Raw genomic sequence first — 18850 nt, 5'->3', positions numbered from 1 at the left:
CCAGTAGTGTAACAGGTAGCTTTGCTTGTAAAAGACACCTGCCTCTGTTCATCTCTAGACTTAATTAAAAACAGTTGGAATCATTCACTCTGATAGGGGTCCCAGCCCTCCTCAAATATCTTTAATTGATAGTTCATTTCATAGGTTAGCCTTTTGTAGATGGCCATAGACCTCATAGGCTCTGTCCATTTCTGTAAAGTCGGAGGGGAAGCTGACTTTCTGTGTTGTAGTATGCACAATTCTTACACTGCAAACTCAAGCCATTTTTTGCAGTGATTGGTAATACCCACTATGTCCTTGGTGTCGTGGAAGAGTACACATTCCAACTTGATGTCAGGCAGCTAGTGAGTGACAGCTAGTTGGTTATAATTGAGTCCATAGATAGTCTCAGAGAATACAGATCATATCTCCGACGGGGTGAGCACATGTTCAGCACTGTGGCGTTGGTGACAGTTTGTCCCTATATAACTTATTTGGTGACCGATGTTGAATGATTTTGAAATATCTACATTTCAGTCTGGTCTCTCTTAGACCCTATCATAGAGCAAAGTGGTTCAGACCACTTATTATACATAGGTCTTTTGTATCCCAGGTTGCTATCTGAGCCGTTTACTGGTAGATGTGGAATACAGTTTTTCTGTGAGAGACCTGACCCAAGCATTTACATCCTCCTTGACTAGATAAATGTGCCCGGCGGAGTCCATGAGGTCAGTCATGCATTTACATAATTTACCAGTGAAGCAGTGCTTAAGTTGAAAATTTCCCTAGTGTTGGATGGATCCAAGGTAAATTATTCCTGCAATTCCATAAATGTTCTAAAGCTGCTATTTGATACCAGGTGTTTGCTAGATCTGCTAACCTTGTTTCCCCAGAGGCTAGTATGCATTTTCTCTTCAACTGGCAGATCAGCATTGTGCTTCAGGGGAGCTTACACGTGTACTGAGCCAATTAGTCTGACCATGTCTTGATCAAGTTCACTAGAAATAGATTTTCTTCTGCCAGTTTTTCACTGTATGGCATTTGTTTATTATCTGTAAACCTTTCTCTCCTTTCTGTATGTCACTTTCCATTACCACCTAGTTTGGTAGCCCCAGTGTGCTGCAAACGTGATAGGGCAGTTGGTACAAATGCTGCTTGTCATGAGGCAGCTCCAGGTTTGGCAAATACAGGTCTTTGGGTAATGTGGTTATGTGAATCTTAAACATAGTCAGTCTCACTGTGCCTCCCTGCCAAATATATTTCTTTATTTTATGTTCAGTATTGCTTAGCAAGGTGCAGGGTACTCCAAGGGGTGTAATTCCACACACTTAGTTGAACCATGATGTCCTTCCACCATAAGAAAACTGTAGTTTGGTCCATTTTAAAATCAACCTGAATTTTATCTTGCAGGATTCTTAAGTTGTTGTCACTATTACCTTGTTATGGCTGAATGTTAAGATACCCAAGTTCTTAATTTTTAGTTTGGCCCAATTGAAATGGGCCAAACTAAAAATGCACTGAGTGTGCAGTTTTCTTTTTCATTGTGGGCATTGCCTTGCTGAAAACTGGGAAAACTCAGTAGTAATCTCCATCAGTTTCAGCACTGAAGTACGGGGCAAGAACGGGGTCATCAGGATATCATTGAATATAGCATTAGTTTGAGGTTACCTGCCTCAACCCTTGATGTCAACTGGTGATGGCTAGTAGTTCTACAGAGAAGTGGTGACCGAGAGCACCTCTGGCTTGTGCCTCTGTTGATTACAATCTCTGTACATAAGACATTATAGTTCTCTACCACTGTGGGATGTTGATAAAACTACTTCACCATTGAAATAAACCGAGGGCCCAGACCCATTCTAGTAATGATGAAGAACAAGTAGCCCCACTCCATTTTTCGGAATCCTTTGGGGCATCTAGAGAGAGAGCTACTATCTCGTCACCTTCATTTCATGCTTTCCATAGCAGATTTAGTAGAGTATGAGAATGAATCATGGATGACCATCCCAATACAAATTCCACCTGATTGGATTGTTGGGCAAAAAACTTGAATGATTCTCCTAAGCTAGTTGGCTACGACCTTAGCAAGGGTCTTCATATTGCAATTAATTAGCAAAGGGGGCATGTAATTCCTCTGTATTGTGGGTCTCTGCTAGGTTTGACAATAATTAAGGGATACATGCACCTTGCTCAATGAAGCGCTCAGCCATCTGTCCCTGTAGCGATTCTATAAGTGAGGCTGTCCACTTGAAACATTCAGGAGGGAAACCATCCTCTCCTGTGGTCTTCTCCCCTGGCATTCTTTTGTTTGCCTCTGTAATATATTTGTCCTTCTTCCCCAGCTCTGTTGCAAGTTTGGGAATTATCAGTCCATCAAGAAAGGTGTGTTTTAGGATATATACACTTCAGAAGTATATAGCTAAGATTAGAAATGTGCGAGTTCTGCCGTGAGCTCCATGAGGCTGGTGAGTAGCTTGTTCTGTGATGTTACCTGATGTAATGTGATCTGACTTCTTCTAGCTTTAATTGAAAGGCAAAGAATCTCCTTGTCTTTTCTCCTTTTTTGAAATGCCTGGATTTTGCTATAGACTCACTGTGCCACTGGATTCAAGCTAGTCTGGCTGATGAAGGGCGATACCCTGAAACCGGTCCCAGGATGCTTGTTTCCTGTCCAGGGAGGACCTGGCGTGGCAGTTCGAGCTGGACTGTTTCCAAGGGGAGCAGGGTCAAAACTGATTTGCATATGGCTGGGTTCAAACTGGGGTGGCATGGTGAGCAAAAGAACGATGGTTTAAACCCAGATCTGTGACTGGGGTTGAATGTTCGATAGGTTCCGCATTCAGTCCATCATTTGTTTTTGTTTGCTTTTGTCACCCTAAGTGAGCCGGGGATACCCAGACGTGGGTCCCGGGATCACTAAGCCACTGGGTTCAAGCTAGTCTGGTTGATGAAGGGTGATACCCTGAAACCGGTCCCAGGATGCTTGTTTCCAGTCCGGGGAGGACTTGGCCTGGCAGTTTGGGCTGGACTGTTCCCGTGGGGAACAGGGTGAAGACTAATTTGCATATGACTGGGTCCAAACTGGGGTGGCATGGTGAGCAAAAGAACGAAGGATTAAACCCAGATTTGTGACTGGGGGTGAATGTTTGATTAGTTCCACATTCAGTCCATCATTTGTTTTTGTTTGAGTTTTACATAGAATAAGACCTTCTCAGCACGCCTTGAGTACGTATTATTTAACCCATTTTGTGATTGCTAGTGCTGTTGGCGATTTTTGAAATGTTTTTGGTAATCTGAATAATTATGCCTGTAAAGTTTTTTGTTTTTTCAGTTGACTGTCTCTGGGATATTGCACTGTCTCTAGGCTAGTGCAGTGTCTCTCAACAATTACAGTGTCTCAACAGTTGTACCATCATGGAAGATTTGTCAACTGCTGCATGATCTGGTGTAAGGTTTCAGAATTGTCATTCAGGTCTAAATATTCCTTGTATTGGCTCAAAAAGTTCCTTTTTTATCAAGTCACCAATGTCTCAGGGTGTCCATTCTTTAGGACTTGGTTTTGAATGTTATAATCCAAAAGTCCATTTAAAGAATCACTGGAGGTTGATCTGGACTAGAACTGTCACCAATTTCACATGCTACAATCTCCTGAAGAATGCTGGAGTGGGCTAAAAAGTAATCTGTTGTTATCTCTGTTTCATGATTTTATCCTGTCTGTAGGATGTTGAAGTCTCCTTGGATTAATAAGATAAATTGTCCTCCAGCACGTCCCAAACGTTCCCACTTGTGTTTGTTTTCTGGATTTCTGGACGATGGAGGCCTAGATTGATTGATTGTGTGGTTCAATTTGCCTCCAATGATGACAGGGGTATGACAAAATTCTGTCAAGTTTACTGTGGTTAAAGGGAAAACCTGATTTAGTATCATTAGGAGCTTCTATAGATCCTAATAGGAAAGAGTAGTCTTGGATTACTAGCTTGGCAAAATCGTACGGGCCATCATGGTCACTCAAGAATTTCTGTTTTAACAGATAGATTCTTACGGATTAGTATGGCCACCCCACATTTTCTACATGGTGGCTTTTTGAGAGCCGACTGTTGTCCATGTGGTCCAAAGGCTTGTATCACCTGCCCCACCTAGCCTCACTTACGTTTGTCAGCTTCCTGCTCCAGGACAGGAGTGTTTTGCCGTAGGGCCTTATCTATTTTCTTTGATACCAGATAGCTAAGCATTTTTTAAACGTAATTCATAGGGCCATATACAATCCATGACCAGAGTGATTGATCCCTTATAAAGTGTCTTAGTTCAGGAGAATGCCACAAAGTGTGGTAGTAGTAAATTAACTTATAGGGATCTCCAAACCTTGTGGGAAGGGATTGCAGTGTTTAACAGTCAAGGTTCTGGTCTTGAGCAGAAATATGTAATTGGTATTCGGTTCACAATTGTGAGTGATGTTCTTGGGAGTCTAGAAATGTTTATAAGAAAGTGTCTTTTAGTGACACAGTCAGCAGCTTTTGGATTATTCTAAACTTTAGAAGGGAGAGCCTGCCTTGTAGAATATTGTCAGCCTCTTCGTAATGTCATGCCATCTATTTCTCTTAGAAGTCAAGGACTGTGTTGCGTTATAGTAGTAATATGGATGATTAAGTTAATGCAGGGTTGGTCTACATTGGGTGTCCACTCAACTGCATGGTGACCCTTAGGCTTAAAGTGGGGATCTCGATTTATCTCTGTCCGTTGGCGATGAGCCTACCTCTACTGTCTGTTCCCGTAGTAGAGGAGAGACTGCTGATCTCCCTCTGAGTTAAGCACTGCTTGTGAGACGTTTTGGGTTCAGGCTTCTGTCAGACTGGCAGAAGTGGTAACCTCCAAGGATGAAAGTCTCTAAGTAAGACTCTAATTCTTGCTCATCATAGAATTCATGCATCTTGCCCTAAAGTCTGATGATCAAGGTTGCCGGTTCCAATATTCAGTACCCTATACATTCTTCTGTTTAAGGAGTGTGTGCGCAGGGCCAGAAACCTTCTACGTATGACTCTGATCTTGAAATAAAAATCAGATGTAAACAAGATCCTATTGTCTTTGTACATGTACCATCCATGGGTTTTTGATGTTTGAAGGACTTGTCTAGCCAGGTGATATATAAGGAGGTACCTTATTTTAGGTCTGAGAGCATCTCTTCCTGTATCCCGCTTAGATCGGAGTCTGTGTCCACTTTGAAATTCATTTAGTCGTCAGAATTAAATGCAGAAAGCTTTAGTTGTATATTGTCCCTCCGACTCCCACCTCTGAGGCCGTTTAGCTTTTCTTTGTTTTCTTTTTTCTTTCTTTCTTTTTTTTTTTTTTTTTGTACGTGCCCCATTTCTTCTCCCCCCATTTTGGGGTTTCTTCGAATTGTGTTGTCAGTATACACTCATATAAAGTAATATATAAATAATTAAATAGCCATTTTAGAGTTACAGCTTTGCAAATCTAGCAAGAAACCCATTGTTACGCTACAAAATAACATACACATCAATTACATATGTATTCAGTACTCTAAACAAATACTGGACTTAAAATATTAATTCAAAACCAGTTCTTTACAAAATACTATTCACAATAAAGAGGGTAATCCTAATTTACTTAAATATATCAAATCAAATGTGTTCAGCATTATCATGGATGATGTCATCAGAGAGGTCATCAAAGTTGTCTTTTGAGACGCCATCAGTGAATGGTGTGTGGTTATGAGCAGTGAGTGACAGGGGTGTGAGTTGCATTTTGTTTAACTGTCCATAAGCGGTGAATGTTAATGGTTTTTAGGTTTTGCTTTGTGAAAGTATCTTTGCTTTGACTGTGTTATGTTTGTATTGAAATTCAGCTCTTCTTAAAACCTGTTCAGGTTTTACAACAAAGCTAACCATAACTTAAATTTAACCTTGACTTTTTATTTCCAGTGAATATCTGTATTTTTTAATCATTTACTACATTTTAACCTCTTTGAAAGCATACCCTAACAGCTGTGGTAGTTGGGATTGCTCATTGGACTTGGCTTGTGATTGTGCTCTAAGCCAAGGCCTGCTCCCAACATACCGTTGTCTGGACTTTCGCCATGTTTAGTGGGGGATGACCACAGTGACTGCTTACAACCTACCTCGGACTGCTGAAAACTCCGTGGCAAAATCTGCAATTTGTTTCAGCTGGGGTGGCTGTCGCTTTTGTTGGAGGGGCACCTTCGACCAAACCAGGGGTCAGGGGTACTGCCTCTGTTGCATTATGACTCCTTTGCTACTGTTTTCGGTACATGGAGGCAGAGTCACTGCACCCAGTAATACTAGCTGCAACATTTTTCTTGAAATTGCGGTCAGCCAGTTATACAGCTTTGGATTCTTGGACTCAGAAAAGTCAATGTGAGAAGAAGCTCCCTCGTCCAGTTGGATTCAATTATATAAAGCAAAATGGTGAATTATCAACTGAAAAGGCTTTGTGGGCCATTGATGGATTAGTGATCCAGATATCTATCACTCAATTGGTAGGTGTTTTATCTATAAACATGGTGATTCTAAGTATTTAGAACAAGCATTCATCATGTGGGCTGATTGGGTTGGGGGTTGTTTGGTAAGAGTCGGTTGAGGAGTTATTTGTTGGGGAGGCTGGCTGCTGGCAGGGCAAATGTTTCTGGAATCTGCTTCCTTTTTATAATATTAAAGTAATTACGGTACTTTCTACCAGTACCCTCATCATTTCTTCAGGTCAGATGAATGTCAAGCTCCCCATATAGACATTTTTCTAGCTCTGATTTCTTGAAACTACCTAAATAATTTATGCAGAACAAAGCAGCTGTGTTTCCTTGAGTAGTTCAACTCAGCTGCCAAGTTTGATGTCATTCTATTCACCTCTTTTCCTGCAGTGGGGAGCAAAGATCATTATGGAAAGTAAAACGGGAAAGTGTCAAATTATTTTGTCTCTTGAACCCCCCACATCGTGACAGGATGCATCTGCACAAAAATTGCCAGGTTGAGCTGAAATCAGATTATCTTTTATTTTTTGTACGTAACCATAATGGCACATAACATAATCTCAAGAACTGGGTATCTAACAAGATTTACAGGACTATTATAAACTGCAGTCCATATACTAAAAATCACTACTTATGGGACTTTGCTTTGTTTTCAATAAAAACTTGCCCCCTTTTTACGTGTGCTAAAAAGAATGGTCAGTGTAGCCCTTGTTAACAGTATTGACGTGCTTAGGTATCAGCATATCATCATTTGTCTTTGTGATTTTAAATTGTTTTATTCAGAAAGAATATACACTGTATTAGTAGCATAGAGCACTGCATTGTTGTGAAATTACTTTTTTGCATTGGAGCTCAGTTACTTCGCCGGACGTTCTGGACAAGAGATGTGCAATATTACAATCCACAGCTACCAAGAAATTGTGCAATTCAGCCATAACTACACAGGTGGCGATTCTGCTTACTCTTTCCGGTCAATTAGTGAAATTGGCCAAGTTTTGGCATGGCAATTTTCATAAATATCCATCCAAGGTGGAAAAGCTAAAATAGGAAGGGGATGTTTCCAAAATGAGATTTTCACATTTTAGTTCCATTGAAATCTTTGTTCTCCACCACAGTCAAAAACACTGAACAAAATTGCAAAGTTGGCATGAAAAAGACCTTTAATGAGAGGAGTGCCTTTGTTTGTTGTTGAGTAAAGCCATCCAATAGTTACAGGTAGACTTAAATTGGAGTGCTATCTTCTGAGTTATTTTGCAGACTGACCTTGGACACAAATGCAAAGAATAAACAAATCCAAGTGGATGTGGAAGCTTTTCCTCCTGTCTGTTTTGCTTCTGCAGACTCAAATGTTCTGATTGCCTGGTCGCAACAGAAAAAAGATTTTTCTAACAGCTATTACCGGGTGACGTTCACAGTCCCTGCATCCTGAAAAAAAATAATTAAAGGCTATGTTAGGGCAGGGTGAGCAACTCTGACTGCTAGGCTTATGTGGAGAGGAAGCCAAAATATTTTTGTTGGGAGTAGCAACACCTACGCTGTAAACACGGGATGGAAAAGGGACAGATCTTTTTTCCAAATGGTGTTAGGACACATTCTGGATATTATTCCTAGATAAAGCACTTCTCTCCCATTTTTTATTTTGTTTTGTTCTTTCCGGTGAAAGGATAATCTGTGTTTAACATTTTTTTTATTAAAATAATTAAAAAAAGAATGTAACCCACATTGTCTTCTTACCCTTTGAGCAGATGACTTCTTGAACAAAAGCTGCTCTCTAGTAGAGTTCTGTAATAGGCGTATATGCTAGAATCTTTCCTGATCATGCTGCCCATCTCGCTTACTTTGCGATAGTAGCACAGTTTTATACTATCTTGTTGTTCTGAACAGGCCTAATAAGGAAAAGCCAACCAAGACAAGCATTTGTTCTAAACATGAGTGCAGTGGTGTTTTGAGCTTGACAGGGGCATATCCGTTGCCCGCTCCTAGTGTTAATGCACAGTTGGGAGCAGACCTATGCAATCCAATTTGCTATAGCTTTTGTGCCAGTGTTGGGAAATGTGTTTGTGTGGATGGAATGTGAAAAATTCTATAACGCTTCTCCTGGCCGATATTTATTACTGCAGTTTTTTAATTTAGATTTATTATCAAGTTCTGTAATTATTTTTTGCCAGACAAAACGTGAAAAATTTATTTTGACAGTGGAGCAAATGATGCATGTTTGTCAGTAACCCCTATTGGCAGTTCAGCATAACGGTTAACAAGCCAAGACCTTTCTAATCTGGTGGACAGTCAGTTTTTTTCAACTACATTTCAGGTAGAAAGCAAAGACTGATTAAAAGTCAATTTTATCTTGTGATCGATATTCTTGAATGTCTGATTTCAGGGTTTGGTATTGATAATTCATTCCTTATTTTAACAGATCTGTCAATGCTGATATTTTCCACTTCTACAGAGAAGGCTTTCATTTTGTTTTGCAGCATGTGGTGGAACTGAAACTTACAGACAATCCAGCCTGGCAGGGTGAGAAAGGAAACACAAAAGGGGATAGATACGTTGACCTCCAGTGCGCTCGCTTCATTTGCCCCGTGGTCGGCTTGGAAATGAATGGAAGACACAAGTAAGTTGAAAAACGGTGTGCTTAGTTTCATCAAGAATCCTGTTCCTTTGACAGAATCCTCAAACACTTTCATTTTACTTAACACCATACGCAAATACAATGACTCTTTAAATCATTTTTGTATTTATTACCTTATGGGTGTGTTTTGCATTTATTTGTTGACTATTTAACCAGAAATGTTGTACTGAGGTGACATTAAATTGCACAGTGTAATTCAGTTGCAGATGCTATCATTTCTGAAATTGCAGTGTCAGAAATAGAGTTATTGCCATCTAAGTGGGTTCTCTGACCAACCCTAAACCCACTCTGGGTAGGTGAAAACACAGTTCAGAGAAAAGAGAGAGACTCAGTTCAAACCTTGGCTGCTCTGGCACAAGAACCAAGCAATTCCCAGAGAAGCGCATGCTAAGTTCAAGCAGTACCAACAATTTTAAAGTAAATAACACCACACAATATAATTCCAAAGACAATTTAGAAAAACAAAGAAAAGATTAATGGGCAACAAGTCACCAAGATAAATAGGTTAAGGGGAATCAGAAATGTGGATTTTGAATGCAAAACAAGCCTAGAAAGAAGCCAGTCGCTGTATGGAAAAAAACAGTTCCCAGTAGGCTGGGACGCAGGTGCAATTTCAGATTGATTATGATGGAGCAAAGGTCGATATACCAAGTGGGTTGTTCTGGTCAAATGTTTTACCCTTAGACTTTGTCTCCCAATAGTATGAAACGTTCTTCTGGTGAGTTCTGGGCCCCAAGTCTCTCTCCAGCAGGTCATCTGAGGGCATCTAGTTCTCTTTAGTTAGATGGGACCTCTTAGAGCTGGGGTCCTTCTGCTTTTCGTGTCCCTGAAGCAGGTAAACGGAGGCCAACCACATAACCCTTGAAGAACAGTGTGAGTTCCTGGGTGCCAGCATAAGTCAGGAGTCTGTGAGCCCTTGTGTGAGTCCTTTTCTTCCATTAAGAGCCAGGAGTAGGGATCCTTCTTTGAGCAGGACTGCCTTCTTCAGATGGAGTTGTTCTGGAACCAAGCTACAACCTGGCAGGCCTAACTTCAGCTTTTTGCTCACTTTTCTATCTGACAGGGTAAGAAACTGGCTTTCCCACCTATTGTAGCTAAAAACTACATGCCGCGGAAGGTTTTAAAGATAAATAGGAGGGGGCCTCATTGGCATCTCCAAGTCAAAAGAGGTAGTGACAAAACTCCCCTTTTTCTGCCAACTGTTTCTGTACACTCTCAGACTGCTAATCCTTTTGAAGTGGTTAACAGATAACACCCTTTGTCCTTTCCTGGGCACACAAGCAAGCCATTGTCGTGTGTGCCACAAATGTTACATTTTCCACCCAAAGATGTTTATTGCAGCTCTAGAAGTGTGATCTGTGGCAAAACTGGTTTTATGCCAGTTCTGCCTTAGGCAGCGTAAAGTCTATTTTTACTTTTCTGCTTATATTATCAAAAATCTATTTCACAGTTAGCTAGATTTTAAAAACTAAGTAGAAAATAAGTTTGAAGAATATTTTTAGCCCTTTCTTAAGCGTAGGTGGAAAATAAATATTATCATCCTACCTAGGCCTATTAAAAAAGGTCTAGTTTGGCCTAGCAGCTGAACTAGCTTTTGGTATTTACTTCACTGTGAGGAGTTCACTCACCTTCATATGAAGGGTTCCGTATTTTCATATATTAGTACTCTGCTATGTTGGTCTTTAATGCACACTTTAGGGGTGTAAAAAAAAAAAAAAAAATTGCTACATGACAAAGCCAGTTTTCTCTATCATGTATCTGAAGTGCATTTAAACTATAGCTTAGCCAAAGCACTGGGGTGCTCCTAGCAGAATTATATTTTTGTCATGTATGAGTAGTGTAAATACACACTGCAGCGCATGTTTGATATTTAACTGTCCATGCCACAGGTGCACATTAGGCACGATTTTCAATGGACTCACAGGGAAGGTTGATAGGACCATAGAGCATTCCAGTTTACAGCACTTGATTTAGAGGGAAAGCAGTGGCACTGTGTGTAGTTTACTATTGCCAAACAGCAGTAGAATGCCAATGCCAGCAAAAGTCTGGCCCAGAAAAAGGTGAAAAATCTGGCATATCCATGCGGAAAATGCAGAATTGATACATACGGTAATGGGAAAGAGAGGGTAGTGAGTGAGATGTTGTAAGATAATTATTATACTTGCAAAGTTAAGGATGATTTTGCACTATTGAAAGTCTTTGGCAGAAGCATCTGAAATTTGAGGAGGCATAAAGTAGTTTGGATGCATTGCAAAGGGTGTCAAGTTTCTGTTTGTAGGGGTCATTGCAGTAGTGTAGAGGGAGATGGACATTATAAAGTAAGGGGATGTGAGGCCACTAACCTGTGGCACACTGGGAGGCCGTGAGTTGAGGGCAATTCAAAAGAGTGAAAAGGTGGACCACTTTGGCGAGCAGCTGAAAAGATAAAAAAAATGTCACTATATTTCAGCTTGAAATTAGCAGGATTCAAGACCTTTTGACTCTTTATCTGGCAAAATTTGAGTACCGGAGAAGCAGTCATCTTAACTTGCTTCAACCCACAGTTACCTGATGATATGTTGGTGGCATATTTACTGGTCTAAAGTATGACATTTGAGATGGAAAATATACATTTTCAGTTTTGTAAATTTCGATCTACATAAAAGGTATGGACCCATCTGGTTTGAAATGAAGTCAGAGCTTTATGTTTATACCTTTTAAAAATACCTTATGAGGAACTAGAATTTTCCATCTACCCTCTAAGAATTGTTTTTAATTCTGGTGTGAAAAAGTGAAGAGTAACAGTTCAAAACCTTATCTCTAGTGGTGCTGAGTCAATTCAACATGGTCTTGACACATTTTTTAACTTAAATATAAGCAGATTCTGCAATCTTCTCTAATAACATAACGTAAAATGTAAAAAATAATACAAATCAGCATATATGGAAGGCTGGCATATGAAACCACCCCTACATTCCCTACATCTCTTCAGTGTAGAAACGATAGAAATTGAATTGCTACAAACCATACTAATGAAAAGTTTGAATTAGGCAAGTTCAGACAAACCGAACACCCTAGATTAGGGGTCTTTGACTTTTTCTGTATTGAGACTTAATTCTGATCACATCTACAGCTACTAACAGGTAGCACATAGCAATAGATGGTAGCCCCACATCTTGGGTATACCAGTTGCAACCAACCCAGATTGGTTATCAACATAAATGTCTTAAAATAATTTGTCAGTATGGAATTCCTCTTCATGAGTAGTGACACAATAGCCACCTTTATGCCTAGAGTGGCCATGATTAGGCTATTGATGCCCACAATATAGAAGTTATGGGCATCATTACTCCAGGGTACGTTTGGAATTATACTAAGGATACTCCCAAAATAGCAATAGAGGTCACCATCATAATAGAATTTCCTCCGTAACACAATGTGTACCTAAATAGCTTAAGGCTCTCCACTATGATGTGGTGGTCACTATTATGCTGCAATACCTATAATTATGCCACAAATGGTGGTCACCAATCGAAATGATGTAATTAATATGAACTTATGTAAATTTTGGAGTCAACTCAGATGTGGATGACTACATACATGGGAATAATTTTGATGACCTCTAAACATCTAGCAGCAAAGGATTCTTAGTGCCCTAGTTCTTATGTGGTGAACGAAATGCGTTGGTCGTTGTCTTTTTAAATCTTGAAGTAAATAATGAGTTGGATCTGAATGACTTTGGAAGAAAAGTAACTTTTTATTGCACCACCAATTGCATTGATCAAGTAATGGGGAGTGTATTTTTATAGTTCTGTCATGTCCCACGCTTGTACATAAATTAATCTTCTTAGTGGAACAGTTTCCATGTGTAAGTTGTGCCATATGTAGCTTCTTTGACAATAAATATAAAAATCTCATCCAAATTTGGTTTATTTCACCTAAATTTGTGACCACTCACTTATCATAGAATATTAACTCCTTTCTTACCCAACTAGGAGGCTAGCGGGGAAGGGATTATTGGTTATCCTGTGGATGACTAGGAAAATTCCATACCAAAATGCTGCACGCTATGGCAGAGGCAGGCTAAGTGGACAAAGGAAACCGGGGCCCAACCACATCGCTGTCAGCTGGAATCCTGAGTTGACCCTACTTTAAAGAGCTATAGAGGGGTAGAGCTGGTATTTGAACTAGTCTGTAATTAGGAGAAAGGTGTTTGAGTTGGGGGCAGTGGAAGACCCATTGTGCATCTGTGAGGGGTGTATCTAAGTCTTCCTCTCATTGTGCCCTGCATGTGGCGGTGCCATTGAGGGTGAATTTAATGTGAGGGTGTACAGTTGAGTGATCAGTTTGCACTGTTGTGGAGATGTGAGTTTATGCTTAAGTGCTGGAAGTGTTGGCGGGGGATGGAAAGGTATTGTGCAATGCGTGACATGTGAAGCGGAGTTGATAGTGAAGGAGTGTACCCGAAAAGGTGATGGGCATGGACTCTGTGCCCTCAAATGAGGGGAGAAAGTGATTATCTAGCTATAAGTAAAATAAAAAGTGGTGAAGACAGAGTTTCTGGGTCTGGGTTTTTGCCCCGCTTTCAGTTAGCGGAGATATCGTGGGATTGTCATCAGTGCCCAGCGTGCACATTCAACTGTGTCGATTTCAGCTCTGGGCGCCCTATAGGGGGCTTATAGAGCTGCTGAGAGGGGGCATGGCAGTGCCTTGTCTATTTCCACTGATACATGGGGCTGAAACGCTGTTGGGTATATTCAGAAGTGTGTAAATTGGGCCTGTGCACAGTAGGTGTATAAGGTCATAATGGGTGTGCCCAGACTGCTCTGGGTGGGCAGAAGAGGTCTCCCAGGAAATCCGGGGTTGGCTCCACCCCCCCATGTCAAAGTCACCAGGCTCGCTCTCAGCTGTTTGAAAAATGAAGCAGTAAGGGGGAGGGAGACGTTTACAAACAGGTAGAGGAATTTGGGTAGTACAATGATCTTGGCAATAGATAAGCGCCCGGCTAGGCTTAATGGCAGCTTGGACCAAATCAGTACTCTCTCGTCAAGCCAGGATACAGCCTGACTGTCATTTTCCCAACAGAGCTCTTCAGGGTCTTGACTTAGCCATATTCCCAAGTATTCGGTTGGTTCATCCACCCATTTCATTGTATATTTAGTTTGGAATGGAAAAGTGCTGTCTATAGGTGGAAACATTATTGACTTGGACCAGTTGATCTGGATGCCGGAGTGACCTCCGAACTTGATTAACTCCTGGGTCAGTGGAACCAGATTCTCTTTGGGATTGCATGCTTAGAGGATAATGTTGTCATCATATATGGAGATGATTAGGCCTCTGGTTCTGGATACTTTACTTCTTTTAGCGTGGTGCTAACGGAGCCTAGCCAAAAAGAGTAATAGGGAGACTGGGCATCACCTGTCTGGTCCCCTGAGCCAAGTCCGTTATTTTGCATACGGGCTGTGGGAAATGTGTAAAGGAGTTGTATTTGCTTAATATATTGTGGACGTCGGCTAATTTGTGCTAGCAGGAGAAAGAGATGTCCATTCCAGAGTGTCGAATGCTTTTGGTTCGGGTCTAGTAGGGTTACTGCTGCAGTGATTTGAGAATTTAGATGATGCATGCCCGCAAAAATGGTTCTGAAGTTGTGTGAGGTTACCCTGCCAGGGACGAAGCCTGATTGGCGGGTAGTACTATCCTGGGAACTAGAGGTAGAAGGCGATCTGCAAGCACTTTGGAATATATTTTATTGTCCACGTTTATTAATGAGAGCTGTCTGTACAAATCGCAGCGGTCTGTCAGCTTCTACGGCTTGAGGAGTGTAATGGTTACCCCTTCTCGCAGTGATGACTGGATCGAACCGAAGTGTAATGATCCCTGATATATCCCTAAGAGGTGTGGGGCTAGGAGTGAGGCATATTATTTGTAGAACACTGTTGTGAGCCCATCAGTTTCTGGGGCTTGTCCCCGAGAAGGCCCATGATGATCTGGGTAATTTCTTTTGTGGTGATAGGGACGTCTAGGGAGGTGTGATATGCACTTTTGAGCCAGATCAGCTGTATGGTGTCTAAATATTTGGTAAGTTTGGCCTAGCTGTGGACTGGGGTGGTCTTATATTATTGGGCGTAGAATGATGTCATGACTGTTAGTATGTCAGAGGGAGCTGTCACAAGGTTCGTGTCGGGGCTCTGAAGTTGCATGATATAGCCTGAGGAGTGAGGAGGACGGAGTAGTCTTTCCAGTGTTTTACTCGGTCTGTCCCCTTCTCCATATCGCCTGGCCTGCATTTCTCTGTCAGACAGTTTGTTGCAGATGCTGGCTAGTGTGGCATCCTCTTCATTTTGGTAGTTAATCATTTCAAGGTTGTGGCTCTACGTTCCAGTCCGGAGAGAGATTCTCAGATTGCTTTGTGATACAAGCACCCCAAATCACCATCTTTGAGGCTTCCCAGAGTGTGGAGGGAGACTCGACAGAGTCTTTATTGAGGGCAAAGTAGGTGATTGTTTTGGTGCAGATTTCTTCCCGAAGAACGGCGTTCTTTAGCGCGGACGGTGGCAGACACCAGCAGCACCGGGAAGTGATCCTCCCTAGAGATTAGCCAGGAGTCCATTCTTGACCATGCTTTATGGGCCATTGAGAGGCAAGTGCCCTCTCTTATGTGGGGATGGAGGAGTTGTAAGACCTCTTGCAAGCAATTATCGTGCATAATGACATTGAGTGTCGAAGTGAAACGGGGTGTATGCATACATCTATGTTTTGTCTGGTTAGGTAGGGATGTAAGAGGTGTGCCTTGTGGTGGTCGTTGACGCAGTGGATATTCCAGGTAAGGCATTTTAAGGTGTCCATTTCAAATGCGTGGACAAGGCAAATTGGTGGGTGAGTGATTGCTACACAGTTCTCGGTGTACTAGTGCGAGCAAGAGGGGCCCATGTCCAGGTAGTTCCAGAAACAACAGAACAGTAACTAAACAACAACTGTGATGAAAGCCCATCTTCTCCCCCTCCTTCTACAACCCCCAATCAGGTTGAGTAAAGCATACCCTCCCATAATTCCCACAACCCATAATAGAGAATAACAATAGAACACTTGCTGAATCCTCAGCCACCACTCCCAGGGGCGAAGCGACAGTCAGTGGGCCTGACCAGGAGCCGTGCACTCTCCCGTCGAGCCAGGCCCAGGCCTAATCCTCTTGTCTCTGAAGGGCAGGCCCGTTGCGGCATTTATGTCCACCCATGAATCCCCAAAATCACAAAAGCTGCTACCAAGGATTCTGGCAATCCTGCAGAAGAAATAGTAACTAACATTCCGCACTGCATCCAAACGAATGTAAGCAGGCCTGTAAGGGCTGCACAGAAAACTGCAAAGAATCAGCTGTACTGGAACCCAGGCTCAAAACCAGTAAGTACTTCGGGTCTTTATGTCTCATTGCTGAACACTTTGCAGACTTCAATAGATACTCTCAAAGTGCAGTCAGATAAACTAGACATTCAAATACGTCTCATGAATCTAATGCCTTCTCACATCTCGGGCATAAACGCAAAGTTGAAAAAAAATAACAGATTTTCTTTTTTTTTTGTAACAAATTGTATTGCTTGAACTGTGAGCACCCTCCATACAATACTGGTAACAAGCTTTGAGTATTCAGAACTGTAACATCACATGCATGGCCAACTCCACACGTTACGGCCCTTCTGTATTGACAACCAGTAATAGTTCCACCATTTCCCACACACTGTGACGTTCTGCTGTAGACACCTGCGATATATATATATGTCAGCTTTTCTTGTTGTGCACACCAATTAACACCTACCCGTCACACTGCTAATGATGGGAGCGTGGGTTGCTTCCACGGGCGGGCTGTGCCTCTCTTGGCTTTTATGCAGGCCACCCCTATAAAACTGCAGACCACTTGTGGGCCTCCCAACTCCTCCATTAGCCCCAGCAGCGTTATTTTAGGGGTCAATTTAAATCAGGCGTCCCAGGACCTCAGAAATCACTCGTCCTAGAAGAGTTTTATCTGCAGGCACTCCCAGGCCACATGAAAGAAATCCCCAGTGGGGAAGCTACACCTAGCACAGGCCGGATGGGCCTCTGGGAACATTCGCTGCATGCGTGCGGTGGACAGGCAGTTTGTGTGAAAGTAGCTGAATTTCACCATACGTAATCAATGCAATATGAAAAATTAACAGATTTAATAATTAGGGTTGAAGAAACCCACCCACCATTACAAACAAACTGCATTTGGTCCTATCATTGATAAATTAAGCACCTTACCTGCTATTTTAGCAAACAAAATAGAAACAAAGAAATAATCTCTTGCTAATGAAGCAGCCAACACCATCCAACCACAAGAACCTACTAAGCAACTACAAAATCTGGGAGTTGATTTACACCGAACCTATGGGCAAATATACCACCTGGGATTGCATTGAAACATTCTAAAAGGCACGAATTGACAGGAGATGCTAGTCAACAGTTGCCATTAAGTGTTACATGTCTGAAAGAGCCCAGGGCTGGCAAACAGAAAAAGAGGCAGAAAAAACATGCTTGGAATAAACACCAGCATTTTGTGAGAGTCCATCAGAATATATCCGATGTTCACAATAATACAGGACAGAAGGGACACCATTGATGCAAATACGTCAATTGACCTGCTTATGAGCAATGCATTGGAGGAGGAACTCTCAGTCCTAAAGTCACTGGACACGTTGGCAACAACTAAAGACATAACTATTAACATATCTAAGGAAGCAAAAAACAACCCACCAATGGCCTCTATCAGTGGCGGAATACAAATATCAAACAAAACATGGTATATCCTGCAGTAAACACCAATAACTGGATCAGGAAGGGCTAAGCCCATACAGAAAGGCAGAACAGGAGAAAGTTTGCAAAGTAACCCTTTCCCTGCATATGGCCCTTCTATACAAATGGCGAATAACAGTAGGGAGCACGCACAGGACTGAACAAACAACAGGGCCTGCATTTAGGAGGCCCCAATACACACCATTAGCAAATACAGCTTGTGGTCAGGAAGTTGTGATAATTTCCAGTAACCAGGAAGGAAAATCAGTACCAGCCACACTGTGGAGGGAGCGGATGGCCATTAAGATGGAAGCATGGAGGGTGAAAGATTATTGGTCAATATCAACGACTCCCCAATTGGGAAGAGTGGATCAAAATCCCCTTTGAGGGAGAAAATAAATCATCAAATTCTCTAAGACCAGAATATGATTCTCAATGCCTACAGGACACCCTCAACAGAGGAAGTATAATGGGACTACTTGCAGAAATTCCTGGTTTAAAGCACCTAAGATCTTAAGATCTGCTACCAGATGAATTTATTTCTAATGAAGATCACAAATGAACGGTGAAAACCCTTACTACATGGAGATTGGGAGAATTAGTGTTCTCAATCCTGAACTTCAAACAACAATTTGAAAGCATGGGACATTGCACTGTCGAAACAAATAAAGCTTTGCTACCTTCTTCCTTTATTGCAGATGGATGGAAACTTCCCCTGCGTACTCAGTCCTGCAGAGTGGTCAGGTAATAATGTCAAGTATGGTACCAACAAGAAACATACAGGATAGTAACTCAAGCCGGAATCAGTGGAACTGGCTATCATCTACCCTAAATGCCCCAAGAAAAGAGTGACTCTTTTACCAGCAACCAAGGCAGTCTGTGGGAAATTAATTAAACCTCCTTTCATGGAGCATTGCAGGGTAAAAACCTTGCTTCAAGCGGAACACTGCCACTAA

The 18850-nt window shown here is 41.7% G+C and overlaps 1 protein-coding gene across 2 annotated transcripts in view; it reads left to right on the top strand.

Moving 5' to 3' along the window:
* RTF2 (replication termination factor 2) overlaps positions 1 to 18850 on the top strand; it is a 349973-nt gene that overhangs the window by 10507 nt on the left and 320616 nt on the right. For both annotated transcript variants that reach the window (XM_069243603.1, XM_069243601.1), the window contains exon 4: positions 8953 to 9092. In XM_069243603.1, coding sequence (XP_069099704.1) covers positions 8953 to 9092 — 140 coding nt within the window. The remainder of the gene's footprint in view (positions 1 to 8952; positions 9093 to 18850) is intronic.

Source organism: Pleurodeles waltl, chromosome 7 (assembly GCF_031143425.1).
Source record: "Pleurodeles waltl isolate 20211129_DDA chromosome 7, aPleWal1.hap1.20221129, whole genome shotgun sequence".
Taxonomy (NCBI): Eukaryota; Metazoa; Chordata; class Amphibia; order Caudata; family Salamandridae; genus Pleurodeles; species Pleurodeles waltl.
This window is presented reverse-complemented; position numbering and strand designations above follow the sequence as displayed.